General features: G+C 56.1%; 1 protein-coding gene across 1 annotated transcript; it reads right to left on the reverse strand.

Annotated features, from left to right (window-relative positions):
• Positions 1-1093: 1093 nt before the first annotated feature.
• On the reverse strand, positions 1094-13487 carry KCNG4 (potassium voltage-gated channel modifier subfamily G member 4). The gene is made up of 2 exons (XM_077754217.1): positions 12738-13487; positions 1094-1828 (listed from the first exon to the last, which is right to left on the reverse strand). Exons 1-2 carry the CDS (start codon positions 13485-13487, stop codon positions 1094-1096), a joined length of 1485 nt encoding a protein of 494 aa, XP_077610343.1.
• Between the last annotated feature and the right edge of the window lie 984 nt (positions 13488-14471).

A 14471-nucleotide genomic window follows, 5' to 3' on the forward strand; every position in this document is an offset into this window, starting at 1 on the left:
CCAGATTCAGCTTTCAGCTCCCTGAATGTCCCTCCTCACTCAAGCCCCTCCTGGGTCTCTGTGGAGCCCTGTGTTGCTCTGGCCTCGGCATGGACTCCTTTTATTAGAGCAGCTCGGTCCTCCATCTGCTTCCTCCCAGGGATGCAAAGGGCCGAGTCTGTTCATGAAGAATGGCTAAACAGACAAGCACATTTACGTATAAGCTGAGGAATGCGCCCCTTGGCAGCAAGGGCCTGGCCTGGGGAGGCGGCCAGGGGCAGATCCTAAGGGGGCCCTCACTTCTGCACTCGTGGTGGCTCAGCCGAGGGCGGGAAGCCGTGGTCTCTGCGCGCCGGAGGAGCGGGCAGCAGGAACGGTTCTCTCAAGGGGCAGTGCCGTGCCCTGCGGGAGCGAGCCTCTATCATGGCCGAGCGCTGGGTGCTTGGAGAACTTCCACCCAGAGCCCCGCTGGCCAAGGAGGGCTTTTGCTGTCTTGGCAAGGGGCACTCTTGCCTACGTCCTTCTTGGGTATGAGCCTCCAGAGCTGGGGGGAGGGGTGGTTAGGCAGCCGCATTAGGAGAACGCCACTGGCGATGGTGTGTGGAAAGGGGACATACTGATCCTTGCAGGAGCCCATGATAGGACTGGCCCGGGGGACCTGGTCCGAAGGGCTTGCAGTGACTGGACCCTCCAGTTCCTGGCTGTACGGAGGCCCCTGCAAAGCGGGGCTTGGTGGGCTTGGGGGGAACAGAAGTCTGCAGCCTTGGTTCTGTGGGCGTCTGGACCCAGCCTGGGGTATGGAGGACAACAGGCAAGGACGGAGACTGCGGCATGACTGACGGCCCCAACAGCAGAGTGGCTGTGCTCCGCGATGGGCAGCAAGAGAGGAAAAGGCAAGGAGCGTCCATAAAGTCAGCCGGAATCCCGGTGGCCGGCGGGGTCGCGAAGCACCGCAAGCCCACCCCGGTGGCCATGCGCCCATGCGCCCCTCCCAGCTGTGGGGGCCCTCCCGGACCTCTGGAAGCATCCCACCGGAGGGTCTACACCGTGGTGCTGTGTAGCCCGGGCAGCAGTGCCGCCCTCACTCCCCTCCGGGGTCTGGAGTTAAACGTACTTAGCGGGCGACGCGGGGGCCCCCCGGGGTCGGGTCGTCCACGTCGCTCAGGAGGTCGCGCTCGCTGGCCGCGGCGGCCTGCACCCGCTCCTGCTCCCTCTTGAGCTCCACGTAGGAGAGCGAGAAGGTGTGGAAGATGGACGTGGCGGGGAAGGCCATGATGAGGATCCCGCTCAGGATGCTGCTCAGCGCCACCACCTGGCCGGGCACGCTGCGCGGCACCATGTCGCCGTAGCCCACCGTGGTCATGGAGATGACGGCCCACCAGTACGCGGCGGGGATGCTGGTGAACTCCAGGGCCCTCCCGGACTCGGTCTCCGCCAGGTAGACCAGGGGCGAGAAGAGCGTGACGGCCACGCAGAGGAAGAGCAGCAGCAGGCCGAACTCGCGCGCGCAGCGGCGCACGGTGAGGCCCAGCGTCTGCAGCCCCAGCGAGTGGCGCGCCAGGCGCATCACGTAGAGGATGCGCAGCGCCCGCAGCACGCGCAGCGCCAGCCCCACCTTCTCCAGGTACGCGCCGCCGGGCCGGGCGCCGTCGTCCCGCGGCTCGCCCCACACCGCCAGCGACACGTAGTACGGGGAGATGGCCAGGATGTCGATGATGTTCAGGGGCCCCTGGAAGAACCGCCACTTGCTCTGCGCCTGGACGAACCGCAGGCAGAACTCCAGCGAAAACCAGGCCACGCAGACCGTCTCCACGACGAAAATGTAGTAGCACCTCTGAGAGCACTCGCCCTGCGGGGCGACAAGACGCAGGGTGAGGGGACCGGGAAGGGCCCCGCCAGCAGCTGACATCGGTGTCTGCGCTCACCTATGTGGGCACGGTTCCGCTCGTACTCTCTGGGTTAAGTATCTTCTACTTAGACTGTAGATATTGACGTCAGTATCAACACTCACGTATGTGGGTACGGTTCCGCGTGTACTCTCTGTATTAAATATACTCTACTTATACTATAGAGATTGACATCAGTATCAATACTCACATATTTGGATACGGGTTCTGCGTGTACTCTGTGTATTAAATATATTCTACTTAAACTATAGATATTGATGTCAGTATCAATACTCACGTACGTAGATATAGATTCCGTAGATACTCTATATATTAAGTATATTCTATTTATACTATAGATATTGACGTCTGTATCAATACTCACGTACGTAGATATAGAGTCCATAGATGCTCTATATGTTAAATATATTCTATTTATACTATAGATATTGACGTCAGTATCAATACGTATGTGGATATAGATTCCGTAGATGCTCTATATATTAAGTGCATTCTATTTATGTTATAGGTATTGACGTCGATATCAATACTCACATATAGATTCTGTAGATACTCGCAATATTAAATATAGGCTATGCTATTCAATATCAATACTCACATACATATAGATTCCATAATACTCTCTATGTTAAATATATTCTATTTATACTATATAGTTTTTCTCTGTGGATTATCTATCATCTATCTGTCATCTATTTAGATTGAGCTGTGTGCTGTAGACTCACTTGTCCACGAAAATCCCCTCTGTATTTTATTATTATTTCAATTTTTTAAATTTTTTATTTATTTGAGAGAAAGAGAGAGAGAGAGACAGAGCACAAGTGGGGGAAGGGGCAGAGAGAGAGGGAGACACAATCTGAAGCAGGCTCCAGGCTCTAGGCTGTCAGCACAGAGCCCGAGGCGGGGTTCGAACCCATGAACCTTATCATGACCTAAGCTGAAGGCGGATGCTTAACTGACTGAGCCACCCAGGTGCCCCAGAAAATCCCCTTTTTATATAGCTCTGGAGTTGTGGCTGGGCACATGGCTGGTCAGCTAGATCGGGGCCACCCTTTCCAGCCTCCCTGGCAGCGAGGTATGGCCAGATAACTAACAACCCACCCACAGAACGTGACCAGAGTGATGTGGCCACTTCCTGTTCCGGGACTTAGGATGCTGGTATGGGTTCCTAGACCCTCTTTTTCTCTGTCAGACAGGACAACCCCGCTGGCCCTGTAACCCAGCTTAAAACCCACAGATCGGAGCCCCAGGGCGGGATGGCTGGAGTGGGTAGGTGGAAACAATCTGGGTTTCAAGATGTGCACCACCCACTCACCGCCATCTCTCCTTGCGGGAGGAATCAATAGCTATTTTTGCTTAACGCTGTTCTTTCTTGGGGCCTCTTTGTTACAGCGGCCAACCTTCACTAACAGAAGCCCGTTTGTGAACGGTGCACTGCTCTAGCTCTGTCACCTGTGTCGCACAGGGATGGTGAGCAGGCAGCGTGACCTCATTTTATGCCCGGGACAGGGTCCCGAGCAGTGAGAGGACTTGCTGGAGCTCACGAGTGCGGGAGACGGTCTCTCAGGCACCGTGCGCTATTTTGTAGCTGCCTTGCCTGCCGCCCCTCATTCATTCATCCAACAAAAACGCACGGAGGTCCCACCTATGCCAGGCTCCTAGGCTCTGCGGGTGACATAATAGAGAAGCAGATGTCATTTCTGGGAACTCAGAGGCTGGCGGGGCGGAGAGGGCTCCCGGGTCCCCGGTCCAGCCCTCTGCTGTGTGACTGCAACTATTCACACAGGGTCTGTCTCCCTCGTAGATCCCAGCTACGTGGGGGCTGTTGCAGTCACTGCTGCGTCGTTCATGCTCTCTACCTCTGGCTCCTAACGGAAAGTTCCACTAGCCCCTGTGTTACTCCAACTGTGGTCCTCGAACCAAAAGCACCAGCCTTCTCCTGAGAGTTTGGAAGAAACCCAGAATCTTGCCCCCCCCAACCCCAAGGAATCAGAATCTACATTCCAAGAAGACCCCCGAGTGATTCGTGTGCACACTCAAGTTTGAGAAGCTCTGGTGGGGCGCGGTGGTTCTCAGCACTAGAGATGTAGACTCACCTGGGGGCTTTGAAAAACCCTGATGTCTGGGCCAGGACCCCAGAACATCTTTTTTATATTTTTTACTATTATTTTAATGTTTATTATTTTTGAGAGACAGAGAGGCAGAGTGTGAGCAGGGGAGGGGCAGAGAGAGAGGGAGACACAGAATCGGAAGCAGGCTCCAGGCTCTGAACCGTCAGCACAGAGCCCGATGCGGGGCTCGAACCCACGGACTGTGTGATCCTGACCTGAGCCCAAGTCGGACACTTAACCGACTGAGCCACTCAGGCACGCCCTTAGAAATTTTAATTTAGCTGATCTAGGTTGGAGCCTGAGCAGTGGAGTTTTCCAGAAGGCCCATAGCTGATTCTAATGCAGAGCCAGAGCTGAGAACCCAACTTCACGTATATATCAATGATGGATGAAGGAAGGAATGAGGGACCAAAGCCAGTTGCTGGAGTGAAAAGCATGATGTTGACAACTGTAGTTTTCTTTGGATTAAAAAGCTCTGAAGTGGAAAAAGAAATTATTTCCAGTGCCTGGGCCCACAGGAATACTGAATGGAAATGAAAGGCTTTTTAGGTCTGGCCGCTGGAGGAAGAAAAACGGGTGATCTGTCCCCAGCTCAACTTGCCTGTCAGCTTTCTCCCTGGACCTCTATCTGATCTGCCAAAGGGGCGGAGGCAGGGAGGGCGCTGCTGAGGGCATGTCCTGAGTGTCTGTGGCTTCACGGCCGCTGTGAATCCATTGTGCCCCCTGCACTTTTTGTTCTCTACCCAGGAGGAGAGGTGTGGTGAATGGAAATGCAAGCTGACCCGCACAGACGGCCACACCGGCAAGCACGTGTTACGCTGTAGCTTTCTGTGTGAGATCAGCTCTGGTTTCGGCTGCCTGGTCACTGTAGGGATAATACCCTTCTCCTATTGCTGGATTTTATAGGAAGGGATGGAAATTCTCTAACACACCAGAGGTGTCTGCCACGACTACCTGGGGTTTGCTTCGCAATCCTCGAGTGCTCACGAGTTTCGGACCCTGACTCCCCAGTACTGCTGGAGACTTGCTGTGTGACCTTGCAGCGGTCACCGCCCCTCTCTGTGCTTCAGTTTTCAAGAGGGTGGCACGGAAGCAGTGTTTCTCAAAGCTGATTTGGCAGACCCTGCGTCGGAATCCCTCCAGAGTGTTTGTTACAAAGACAGATTCTTCATCACAGAATCGAGCCCTGGGGTGCGGCCCGGGAATCTGCATTTTGGCAAGCCCTCCCGGTGACCACGGAGGCACCTGGAAGTTTTTCAGACTCTGGGCCAGATTGGTAAGGCTGCTTCTGTCACTGACGTCCTGAGAGTTTTCCCCTTGGCTTAAGGACTTCTGGTGGCCTGGGAATAAGCCTTCCGGACCAGTGACCCAACAGCTCGAAAAGGTGCCTCCTGAGAGGTGGCGAAGGCTCTGCGGGGGGAGGAGGGGCCTCCGCCTCCGTGCTGGCGCTTGGCTATTCGAGGCATGCACCACCCACCTCCCTCCGGCATCTCCCGCACTGCGCCAAGCTTCCCCTTCGCCACCTTGCACTGCTGCTCTGTCCAAATCCTGAAACCACGCTCCCCGCAGCGACCCTCCCAGAAACGCCCCCTTCCCAGCGGGGATTTATGGGACCTGAGCCGAGGAACTAATTCCCAGGCCAGCCGTGTTCCAAGAAAAATAGGAAGGAAATTAAAAGGTTACTTTTTCTCTCTGGGAGGAAGCTTCCAGCTGTATTTTGCAGGTAGGGCGAACAACTAATCCTGGTTTGCCCAGAACTTTCCTGATTCGAGCACAGAAAGTTCCAGGTCACCGGTTCCCCCCATCCCCCACCTGGTCCTGTGCAAACCAAGGTGGCCGGTCACCCCCTGGAGGGCCTCATCTCCTGAGGACGGAGGTCCCTGATTCCCCCACGCCCTGAAGAACATGAGTCAGGCCTGATGGAGACCAGGGGGTGATAGATGCCACACTGTGGGCGCTCACGCTCAGGACGTGGGGCCACGAAAGCCTGATGCAGGAGAACACGCACTCAGTGTCTCCATCCATGTGCCGTTCGAGGCGGTGGAAAATATCTCCCAAAACAGCAGCCACTTCTGGCTGGGGTGGGGATTGGCCGTGCGGGGACATGAGACAGCTTTCTAGGGGATGGCGTTTGGTCCGGAAAACGGGGTGTGGGTCACACCGGTGTGTGTGGGCTGTGCCTTTCAGTGTGTGTCCATTCGGCCTATGAAACCGTCACATTAGACTAAAATGAACGCCAGTAAGAATAAGCGATCCGGGTGGGGAGGCAGTGGAGACAGAACGTGAATGATTCATCGTGGAAACTCAGTCATGGGACGTGGGGTTCAACCTTATTCATCTTGCTTTGTAAATGCCGGGCATTTTCCACCGCGGAAGGGTAAAGAACAAATCAAGGTCAGACCTCAAAGCCACAGTCAGATGCCCGTCCTCGCTCCGTGGGGAGGCGAGGATTATAAAGACAGGACCTGGCAAGTGCTGTTAAGGAGGCGACGGCGTTAGTGCCTCAAGCATTCTGGCGCGGCCGCTTGGAAAACGGGTGGGTGGTCCCTCCAAAATTAAACGCACGTTTCTATGTGGGTCGGCAAGCCTACTGTTGGGTGTACAGCAGAAGGCACCGGGATCTACGTGCTCTCTGCACACGATGGACTATATTACTCAGCCCCGAAAAGGAACAAAGGAACGAAGGTTCCGAAAGGAACATTTTTTTTAATGTTTTACTTATTTTTGAGAGAGAGAGAGACAGAGACAGAGCATGAGTGGGGGAGGGGCAGAGAGAGGGAGACACAGAATCTGAAGCAGCTCCAGGCTCTGAGCGGTCAGCACAGAGCCCGACGCGGGGCTCGAACTCGGGAACAAGACCATGACAGAGGCTGAAGTCAGACTCTTAACCGACTGAGCCCCCCAGGCGCCCCGCCGCCTGGGTGAATCTTAACGACCTCATTCCCCGTGAGAGAAGCCAGACGCCGTGGGGCTCCATTTCTCTGAAACATCCAGAAAAAGCAAACCCAGGGAGACAGAAGGACGTTCGTGGTTGCCAGACGCTGGGAGGACTGGGGAGCCGCCAGGAGCAGGTCCAGGGTTCCTTTCGGGGTGGGGGGGGGATGAACATGCTCTGGGGCAGTGGGGCCACCGCACAGCCGTACGCTACAAACCGCCGATGGGCGCACTTTAAAAGGGCGCGTATTAGGATGTGGATTATAATGGCTTCGTAAAAGAGGAGCCAGGGCCCGAGCGGATCTGGTCAGATCCTCTGGGCAGAGGACCGAGGGGTCCCACAACTTTGCCCCAAACCCTTGCCCAGAGCGTGCGAGCGGGGCTGCCGTATAGGGCTCTGGGGTCAGAGGAGAGGCAGGGCTTTCCGAGGGCAAGGCCACTGTCCCCGGGGGCCCATGCAGACAGGCTGCCCCCGCAGATGCCGCAGGTGCAGGGACGGCCAGTTCCAGACATTCCATCCGGGAGGGACGCGAGGCCAAGGGCTTGACCTTGGAGCTTTCCGCGTACCCCGGGGCCTCGGAAATATGGCCTGAATTGGCCACTTCCTGCCTCCGGTAGCTCAGCGCTGGCCCTCATCCACACAGCAGCTCGGGCCTTCTCCTTTCTGCCTCCGCTTGTGCCCTGACCCTGGCCACGGGTCCAGAGCCGTTTCCTTGCCCTGCTGACTCATTCCTCTTCCCCGGCTCTCCTTCCCCTGGGAGCCAGTTCCCTGGCTCTGCCCTCCCTCCCCTCGGCGATGTCCCTTCCTGACCCTCTCTCTCCTCCCCCGGCCCGGCCGCTCTGCTCCCCAGCCCCGGGGACACAGGGGCTCTGGAAGGGTGGGCAATAGGGCAGATGGGGGCCAGCGGTCGGCGATGGAGACAGGCGCGCGGGACGGAGCAGGTGAAGTGTGATGAGTCCGGAAAAGCGGGTCCTGCCCAGGAAACGGGGGATAGTTCTTGCTGGCCCGGATGCAGGGAGAGTAAAGCTGGGCGGGGAGGGGAATAAACCCCAAACCCAAGAAGCTAGGTTAAGGAGAATTCCCCAGAGCAATTACCAAATATCACTGAACACAGTGTAGCTGCTGAGAGAGAGGCAGTTCTTTATGGAGCTGATTGAGGATTCAAGAGAGGGGCAGGGGAGGAGAGGCTGGCTCTCCCACGAGGCTTGTTATTAAAGGCCGGGGGTGGAAACTGCACCCTGAAAGGTGACACGCTGCACCCACACAATCCATGAGGGACCCCGATANGACGCTTAACCGACCAAGCCACCCAGGCGCCCCCCTCACCGGTCTCTTAAAACTCCCTCTGTGCCCAGGCCCTTAGCGGGATGCTGAGACCACAGACAGACGGGAGAGAAAGCACTTTCCACGGCGGCAATGCCTGGGTCTTTCCCTCTGCAAGGCCCCTGGACGCCCCAGCGAACCTCCAGGGCAGGACCAGAGGCTGAAGTGGAAGAGAAACGGGCCAAGGCGGACCTGGTGGGTAGACAGCTGTTTGTGCCTAAGTTTGTCACCCCTGGGTCTCCGGCCCAGAGCTGGTCTGCTGCGTGCACAGGTCAATGAAGAGTGGAACAGAGGAGACATCTGAGCCACTGGCCGCTGTGCTGTGGGTTCCACGGACCCGGGAGGGGCTGATATGCAGGTGGAGGGGCTGGAGGGGTGTGAGCTGAGGCCCAAAGGGTTGGCAAACACCGCCCGTGACCGCTTTGTGCTGGTGGGCGCGTGGTAAATAGGACCCTTCGGTCCTCCGCGCCGCCTTCTGAGCAGGTGATATTATCATCCGAATTTGTAGGTGAGGAATTAGAGACCCAGAGAAAGAGGGCGACTCATCCAAGGGCAGAGCCATGAGCAGCGGTGCTGGGATTTGAACTGCGCGAGGGAACTGGAGATTCTGGCCCCTTCCTAGGATGCAATACTGTCTACAGCCATGGCGGCGGCAGCAGGGGGGAAGGAAGGGGTCAAGATAAACAGAGCAGGGGTGGATCGGCAGCGACCCCAGAGGGAGGGAGCTGCCCCGACCCGCAGAGCTGGGGCCCCCTGGAAAGGGTGCGCGTGATGACGGCAAGGTTGACAATCACGACGGAGGGAAGCGAGGACCTCGGGGACGGTGGCGTCACCGCCGGATGACCCGATGAACGAATCGTGCTGTATGGGCCGGTGACTATCACTGGCCCATAAGAAGGATGAAACACACACAAGTTACTGCGTGGAGGGACCTGAGAACGCGACGCTGAGTGGCAGAGGCCGGTCACAAAAGGCCACATGTGCGCGATTCCACCTGCACTGAAATGTCTGGAATAGGGGAATCCCATGGAGGCAGAAAGGGGAGTGGTGGGCGCCAGGGGCTGGGGGACAGGGATGCGGAGTGAGCGCCCACGGCGCCGGCACCCGGAAGAAACGGAAATGTTTTGGAGCCTGATAGAGGTGGGGGCCACGCAAGGCTGTAAACGTACTAAACGCTACTGAACTGCTCACGTTTCGGCGGCTAATTTCACGCTAGGTGCACTTCACGTCAATCCAAAACCAGGGAACAGGGAGGCTCAGAGTAAGAGCTCCCGGAAGGTAAGAAATTCCTCTTCCGCCTCCAGCGCCTGGAAGAATGTGGTGCGTAGGCACTTGGTAGCTGGTTGAGTGAATGAATGAATGTGATTTCCGGGAAACTAGTTTCTAGCAGTTGACAACTGATCGGGCCAACACGGAGCACTTCTCACGCATCAACCTTATTCCCACTGCTCTGTGCAAATTACTCATTTAATCCCCACTGTAACCCCTTGAGGAGAGGGCTGGAGCATCCCCATTTCACAGATGAGAAAACTGAGGCTCAGTGAGGCTAAGCGACTCTCCCGGGATCACTGAGTTCATGAGGACTGAGGCCGAGATTCAGACTCAGAGGGCCCGCTCTCTGGGCAGGGAGGCTCTTCAACTCCGGGCCGCCTCAGAAACGCTAAGTGCTGCCGAGCGGGGCGTCCAGACCAGAGAGGTAGAGCGGCCCAGCCCTGAAAGGCAGTGTCATGTGGCCGTAAAGAGTCAGGTTTTAGAATCCAATGGTCAGTGAGCTCAAATCCTGCCTCTGCCCCACAACTAACTGTGAGCTTTGGGCAGGGATAAAACGTGCCCGAGCCTCAGTTTCCTCATCTATAAAATGGGGGCGGTAGTAGAACCCACTTCTCAAACTGGTGCAAAGACTGAGACCATCAGTCAAACGCCAGCCTCACGAAGGTCACGTAATAAGCACCTGTCGTTTCCTCCCTTTGGGGATGAGCTCTTCCAAGGAAACCAGAAAAAGCTGGATGCACCCGGGAGGTGCTTAGGGGCTTGGGCTGGTCCTCCTTGTGTACACTGCCTCTCCCCTCCTCCGTTTTAATTTGCAGACTCCAGTGTAGACCCCTCTCCCCAACTGCCCAGTTTACTCTCAGGGATTTTGCTGGAAGAAGGTAGATGATAAAGCAAAAGGAAAGTTGCCCCCACTGCTGCACCGAGCCTGACGGAGGAGGTCTGTGGATCCCAGCCGGGGCACGTCTGTCCACCCATGTGAGCAGATGCTGCTCGTCCCCGGGACAACGTGGCCCCCAGAAGCAGCTGGTCAGCTGAATGTCCCCGAAGGTAAATGCAAAACACCCAGGCAGAGAGAGAGAGAACAGTGGAGAGAACATTGTCTTTTTATGTAAATGTGAGGACAGAGAGCCTCCCCAGCCTCCGAGCTCTCTAAACTATCTCGACCAAGAAACAGGGGCTCGGGGGGCGCCTGGGTGGCTTAGTCGGTTAAGCGTCCGACTTTCGCTTAGGTCATGATCTCGCGGTTCGTGGGTTCGAGCCCCGNAAAAAAAAAAAAAAAAAAAAAAAGAAAGAAACAGGGGCTCGGTAGGGTAAGCCTGTAACTTCAGCTCAGGTCATGATCTCACAACTCATGAGTTCGAGCCCTGAGGTGGGTTCTGTGCTGACAGCTCAGAGCCTGGAGCTGCTTCTGATTCTGTGTCTCTATCTCTCTCTGCCCCTCCTCTGCTGTGCTCTGTCTCCTTTTCTCTCTCTCAAAAATAAGTAAACATCTAAAATTTTTTAAAAAATAAACAGAGAAACACACTCTTTTGGAGGGCAGCACCTCCCAGCCTCTCTCTGGGCAGCAAACACACACGAACGTGGTTTTCACTAGGGGGAAGCAGGGAGATGCCCACTGGCCGTGGCCATCGGCCCCTCTTACCCCAGAAGCGGAAACGGCAGCCTGACTCCTGAGCCCAGACGTGGGCTGCTGATCCTGTGGGCCTCCCACCCACCTCTAATCTGATCTCCTGAGTCCCCAGCCAACCAAGCCTGGGTTCACACCCCCAGGTAATTTTCAAAGCCCAATGCTTTGAAAAGACCATGTCCCTCTGGGCGGGTCTAAATCCTGGCTTCGGGGAAATCCTGAGAAACAGGTTTATGGAAACCTAAGGGTCCCTCCTCAGCAGGTGGGATCAAGGGCACCTTTCTGGGGACGGGGGACAGAAGCTACTTATTTTCCTAATTTTGTACCACAGTGTCCCCGTGTAAATATTTCTGTGAACAAGCAGGCTCTTAAATCACATCATTTGGTGCCAAAAAATAAAACAACGTCTCCGTTTGGAGCTAGAATCCTTCTCTCTGGGGAGGAAAAAACGCTATTTGAAAGTCAAAATGTTTTGGTTGGTTTGCTTTAGGGGAAAACATTTGTGGGTTGCACAATATACATTTTATTCAACAGACATTTGAGTGCCTACTCTGTGTGAGGCAGGGGCTGGTTCTCCATCTAAGTCCTTTCTCTCTGGAAAGTTCTCTGATCCTACCATATTGCCCTGGGATATATCTTTAAGGGAAGGGAACTTTTGTACACAGACAACGGTTATGGGCCATACACAGGGTACATTATCTCAAATATGTGTTCTATTTATCAGTTCCCTCTGTCTACCGTAACGTAAGTTCCATAAGTAGGGTAATGGGGAGCCATGGAGGAATGTAGAACAGGACAGGGACACTTTAAATTAGGAAACAATCCAGTTCTCAGTTTGAAGCTCTCCAGTAAACTTCCCAACAAAATACTAAATTCTTCTCTCAGTTCTCAGACTACCTGGCCCCTGGCAAGGGCGGGGCAGGGTTGTGGGGGGAGGAGTTAACTCAGCTCGGAGTTCCGATCCAGTGAGAGCCTGACTGGGAGGCTCAGGAGCCAAGTAACAAGTAGGAAAACTGAGGGCCAAGAATCTCGGCCTTAGCTCTGTAACTCCAAGAAAGCTAAATGCCCCGTGCCTCACTTTCTCCACCTGAACGTGGAGCTAGGATGCCACAGAGGATACCAGCTCAAGAAGGGAGGGAAGTTTGGCCGGGGACAGCATGTGGCACAGAGTAGCTGCTCAGTAAACACATGACGAGTGCATTGAGCCTGTGAACCCTCCCAGCGATGTTACTCGTTTTACAGAGGGGGAAACTGAGGTTCAGAGAGAGGAAGCAATTTGCCTGTGGTCACAGAGCTGGGAGAGGCAGGCTGGGCCTGCCCACGCCAGGAAGACCAGGGCTGGCTTTAATACCAAGTCCCTCCCTCCTGACTTTTGCCAGCCTTGGGCACTTCATGCGTCTTTTCCTCCAAAACGAAAACACAAACACAAACACAAACACAAACAAAAAACCATAAAACCCGCCCAACTGAATTGATCTCAAAATGCACACAGGCCCCGATAGATAATAATCTCTTTCTCTGTTGTTTTAAAAGGCACTTATCACATTCCTGGGCCCTAAGCCTGGCGGCCGGGGCCCACTCACCTTGTCCTCCTCGGCCCTCAGGTCGGGCATGGTGCTGACACACAGGCTGACGGCGGTGGTGGCCACGAAGAGGATGGACAGACAAGCAAAGACCTTGCCCGGGAGCCCGGAGCGCGGGTTCTCCACCGTCTCCCGCAGCCAGTTCATGAAGACGCCCCAGCGCGAGGGCTCCCCCGCCGGTCGCCCCGCCTCCCGCCGCAGGTGCAGCGCCTCCTGCTGGCGGAGCTCCGACAGCTGCTCCAGCCTCCGGAGCAGCTCGTGCAGGCAGCAGCGGTCCAGGTGCGCCTCCTCGATGCCCCAGTAGGCCAGCTCCTCCCGGAAGGCCAGCACGCACGTCTCCCGCAGCAGCGCCAGCCTGCCGGCCGCCAGGAAGCTCACGATCATGCCGAAGGCGCTGGGGCTCCGGTCGAAGAAGAACTCCTGGCTGTCTTCGTCGTAGTCGTCGCAGAGCTGCGCGATCTCCTCGTGGCTGCGGCAGAACTTGAGCTTGCTCAGGCGGCTCAGCGGGAACGCGTCCAGCGTGCTCCAGGGGAGGGCGTACCGCCGGCCGCCCACGTTGACCCTGACCTCCCTCGTCAGGTCCGCCGCGGGCGAGGCGCCCAGCGCGCCCACCTTGCGCGCCCTGCGGTAGTAAAGCCCCTTAAGGGAGCGCGGCGGCCTGGGGCCGGGCAACAGCGGAGTCAGGGGGCTGCGGGAGCCCCGGGGGCGGCGTCCAGGAGGCAGGCCCCCGGCTCTGAAGGGCATGGGCATCGCCGGAGTCGTCCTGCACCCAGGGGGAGAAGGGCAAGACAACCGGGAGAGATCAGCCTCAGGGCGGGGTCTCCGGCAGCTGGGACACTGCCTCACCACTGGGTCTGCATGGCTCGTTTTTCAAACGCTCCACCCCACAGAGACTTATTGAGCATCTATTATGCGCCTGGGATCTATCAGTGAGCACGAGGAGGGGATGAATGACATCCCTTCCCCGGTCAGAGCTGTGCTATTTCCAGGCTCTGTGGTCTTGGGCATGTGGCTTAACCTCTCTGATCTCAGCTCCATTCATGCCAGTGATAAGACTTGGCCAGTCTTAGAAAGTACAGTTGGTCAAATAGAGCTTCAGAGTGTAAGGGTGTCTCAAGTTCACTGCCAGGTTCTGATCCCTTACGGGCTACCAGTGCAGTGAGTAACCACTGCGGGTTGGTTACTCAGCCTCTCTGAGCCCTTTGCTTCGTCTGGCAGCTGGGGCAGTTTGAGTACCTACCTCACCGGGCACGGGGAGGGTTACGGGCAGTATGTACATGAAGTGTTTATTTAGAACACTTCTAGAGGCTTCTAAGAGGCCAGGCACCAATCTCCATGCTTCCTCTATCGTAACTCATCTCAACAATCCCCCAAGGTGAATGTTAGTATCCCCATTTTACAGATGAGCAAACAGAGGCGCAGAAAGGTTAAGTAGCAAAGAATGTGGCCGTGCTTAGCCCCGCGTCTGACTCTCAGGAGCAGCTCCACAATGATCGTGTTTGCTTCCTCCTCTGGAGGACTTTGCCATCAATGACAGCGCCCCCTCCATGTTCACTGGGGAGCCTGCCTCAGCCACCCTTGCTGTGTGACCTTGAGCCAGTTACTCCCCCTCGCTGGGCCTCCGTCTTGTTATCTGCCAAGTGAAGGGACCTCTGATGCTCTCTCCGTTTCAGACCTATCGGAAGCGCTTGGCTTAGAAGAGGGTTTAGATTTAGCCCCATGCATTTAAAAAAC

Source organism: Crocuta crocuta, unplaced genomic scaffold, assembly GCF_008692635.1.
Source record: "Crocuta crocuta isolate KB4526 unplaced genomic scaffold, BGI_CrCroc_1.0 scaffold61, whole genome shotgun sequence".
Taxonomy (NCBI): domain Eukaryota; kingdom Metazoa; phylum Chordata; class Mammalia; order Carnivora; family Hyaenidae; genus Crocuta; species Crocuta crocuta.